The 3,728-nt window shown below is 43.5% G+C and overlaps 1 protein-coding gene across 1 annotated transcript; it reads left to right on the top strand.

Annotated features, from left to right (window-relative positions):
* Positions 1-329: 329 nt before the first annotated feature.
* On the top strand, positions 330-3,141 carry LOC103728622 (rhox homeobox family member 2-like; the record flags this gene model as incomplete). Its single annotated transcript, XM_008826597.1, has 2 exons — positions 330-775; positions 3,096-3,141. Coding segments are annotated over exons 1-2 (492 nt in total), but the record flags the coding sequence as incomplete, so codon positions are not given.
* Positions 3,142-3,728: the final 587 nt, after the last annotated feature.

The raw sequence follows: 3,728 nt of genomic DNA, 5'->3' as shown, positions 1-3,728 counted from the left end.
TGCAGGCCAGAACAGCAGGCCCTTGACTGCCTACAATGTAACTTTTACAGGGCAGGAAGAGAACCCCTCCAGCTCAGAGTCACAGCCCTGCTCCCGGAACACCAGGGGGCTCCATCTCAGAATCTTCCAAAGCACAAGCAAGCAAGGCACGTCCAGGATGAAGCGTTGCAACTACAGCAACTTGATCCATTTGAGCGTTCGGGAGGACGATGACAATCAGAATGGTCAGTACCCGAATGGGCCCACTGCTTTAGCAATCTCCATGAGGGGAATGGTGCCCTGGAGCGGCAAGGGCACAGACACTGCCCAAGGTGAACTCTATCAAGAGCATGTCGTGGTGCCTTCAAACCCATGCTGGGCCCCGATGTCCTGATGTTTCTTGTGTTTTCCCACTGCCAGGTGCGAAGGCACATGTGAGCATGCAGGCTGGAGAGGGAGGAAGTGAGCAAGAGAGAGGACAGGGTGAGCCTGTGTGCGGAGCCGCAGCAGTCTACAAAACAGAAAACCAAGAATTTGGCAAAGAAGGTCTTGCTGCCACTGGCGCTGTAGCTCCTCTGAACCAAGGGTACCTCGAGGAAGCTGGTGCCAGTGGCGGTGGGCCGGATACACAACCCGCAGGGCAGCAGATTTCTGTGGTCATGAGGAGGCCTGGGGATGTACAGCCTGTGCCAGTGCTCGTGTCCCGACGGTCCCTTCGCGACAACTTCAACTTGTGGCAACTGCAGGAGCTTGAGCGCATTTTCCAGTGCAGTCACTACATCAGCCCTGCAAAACGGTGAGTAATTGACCGGCTTTGTGTGCCCTTTGCAGTGAGCATGTACTGTACCACGGAGGCCGGCTGCCCTTCTCCCTCGGCCCCTTCCTGACTTCATTTAAAATTTTTGCATTATATTTTATTTTATTTATTATTTAGTGGGTGTGTGAGTGTACTGGGATGGGTGGCTGGAGTGAGTGGTAGTGGCCCATGTGTGGAGGTCAGAGGGCAACTTGCTTTCCTCTGTCCACTTGTCCACACTATGGGTCCTGAGGATCTAACTCGGGTTGTCAGTGCCTGCAAGCACCTTTTCCTGCTGTGCCATGTCCTTAGCGCCCTCTTGCCCTCTAGAGCTGAAGCCCACCTGCAACATCCAGGCTGCAAAGTTCCTGCCTTCTGCTCGAGGGTTTAGGGCTCAGGGTGAAGGGCATGCAAACTCCCAATGATCATATTCTCATACCATCGTGCAAACTTTGGGCAATGTTGTTTAGCATGAGTTTGTAACGTCCTCTTAAAAAGGTGTGAGAAGCTTCAGGGGTGGCCAAGATAAGACAGAGCGAGGGAGTCTGGATTTGAGTGGGAAATGTTGTGTGAAATTTAAAAAGCTCAGTTAAAAAAACTCATTAATAAATCATGGGACCGAAGAGATGGCTCACTGGTTAAGAGCACTGGCTGTTCTTGCAGAAGACCCGTGTTCAATTCCCAGCCCCTATATGGTGACTAATAGCTGTCTATAACTCCAGTTTCAGGGGATCTGATGCTCTCTTCTGACTTCAGAGGGCATTGCATGACACAGGTACACTTACATACATGCAGGCAATACGTTCATACACAAAAAACAAAAATAATAAATAAAATATTTTTAAATCAATAAATCTGCACATCATCTATGTTTTGCTGTAAGCTTTATAATTATAAATACATTGGCACCTTTCTCATAATCTCATAATTTGACCGACTCTAAAATTTTCTTTATCCTCCACATTTCTTCATCCATAAATGTAAGACACAGTGTTGGACATCGTGGCTTCTGCCTGTAAACACAGAACTGGGAAGACTACTCTTGGGCTACAGTGATGAACTGCAGGCTAGCCAGGTCTACAGACGGGAAGGATATTTCAGAAAAGAAATACATATATGCATATAATTCTCAATGTGGCCGTACTCATCTATAATCTCAGTACTTGGGAGGTAGAGGCAGGTAGATCAGAAATTCAAGATCATCAAAGTTGCATGAGTTGGAGGCTATCTTGGTGCCCATGAGAAACTTTGTGTTGGGTATTAAGGCTTATTTGTTTTTAATTTTTATTTTCTTGTTTTCTAATATAGCACCACACTCTGTCATCCAGGCTAGCCTGGAATTTTCAGTGAGCTTCTTGCCTCAACCTCCCTTGTGCTAGGAATTTAAAGGAATATGGCCAGTGTTGTGATATTTTTTAAATCCTCATTTAGTGGTTTTAACATTTCATTTTCTGAGACTAATGAGGTGGCTAAGGGGTTAAAGGTACTTGCACCAACCTTGGGACCCACATGGTGGAAGGAGAGAATGGAATCTGGTAAGATTTCCTCCTACCTCCACACATACAACGTAGATAAACACACACACAACACATACACAATACATAAATGAGGATATAAATAAATAAATGGGATGTACTATCTCATGTCCCTGATGAGCAGCAGTTTGGATACATAAGAATTGACCATTAGAGATTCTCCTGTGCTTTGTATTAATTGATTAGCTTTTATTTTTTATTTTTAAATTCATTTTATTTATTACTTTTATTTTATGTGAATGATTGTATTGCCTGCATGTACATAAGTGCACCTGTGTCGTGCAGTGCCGGCGGAAATCAGAAGAGGGCATCGGATCCCATGGAACTGGAGTTACCTATGGTTGTTAGCCGCCCTGTGGATACTGGAAAACAAACCCAGGTCCTCTGCAAGAGCAGCCAGTGCGCTTAAGTGCTAAGCCAACTCTCTAGTCCTATTTGATTTTATTTTTTATCAGTCTGTCTCCTTGTATCTTGACATAGTGCCTCACACAGTTTTTGCTGTGTGAGGCAGAGTCTCCTGCAATAATTCACTTGGAGGTCGGAGTAGTACTTTCAGGGTTTTACTTCTATAATGGCTGTTTTCAAATTGCTTATTAGGAACATGCTTGTATTTTCAGGTCTATTTATGGCAGATTGATCACAAAATATAATTACTGGTACAATTTTTAAAGGCTCAGAAGATGGGGACATTGGACAATTATTTAAAAACAATAATAAAACGTTATTCATTTATTTTATTTAATCCATGATGCCAAATACTGAACATCTGCAATTTCTGCCCCCAGGAGACATCTGGCAAGATTGATGGGTGTGACAGAATCCAAAGTTCAGGTCAGTAGCCATTAGAAAGCCATTTGGCAGGGCAGCCATTCTAGAACTTGCTTTAGGTCTTAGACACCTTTGTCCTGTTCAGTGTCTGATCTCTACATATTTCAAGACGTCTTATATGGTTTTTAAACATTTTTATTTATGTACATATTTGGTCATTGTGTGTGCATGCCACTAGAATGTGTGCTTAGGAAAGTCAGAGGAGGACATTGGATCCCCAAGATTTGAATTTACAAGTGCTGTGAACTGTCCAAAGTGAGTTCTGGGAACTGAACTCAGGTCCTCTGTAAGAGCAGCAACTTAAACACTGAGCCAACTGTCTATCCCTCTGAAAATGACAGTTGACCTTTGTGGTGTTTGTGGATAGAAAATGGATAAGAAAGCACCAGTGTACAGAAATGGCTCATTTTCAGAAGGAACATAACTTCCTAAAGGAATAAAAAATGGTATAATCTACTTTACTCCTTAAATATATGAGTATTAGACATACATGTATCCTATGGGTAAATTATGAAGATGAGTTTTAAATTATTATAATATGGGGCTGGAGAGATGGCTCAGTGGTTAAGAACACTGTTCTTACAGAAGAC

The sequence above is a fragment of the Nannospalax galili genome, unplaced genomic scaffold, assembly GCF_000622305.1.
Source record: "Nannospalax galili isolate Female #2095 unplaced genomic scaffold, S.galili_v1.0 C50067672, whole genome shotgun sequence".
NCBI lineage: Eukaryota > Metazoa > Chordata > Mammalia > Rodentia > Spalacidae > Nannospalax > Nannospalax galili.
The sequence above is the reverse complement of the archived record's forward strand: the minus strand, read 5'-3'. Positions and strand labels throughout refer to the sequence as shown.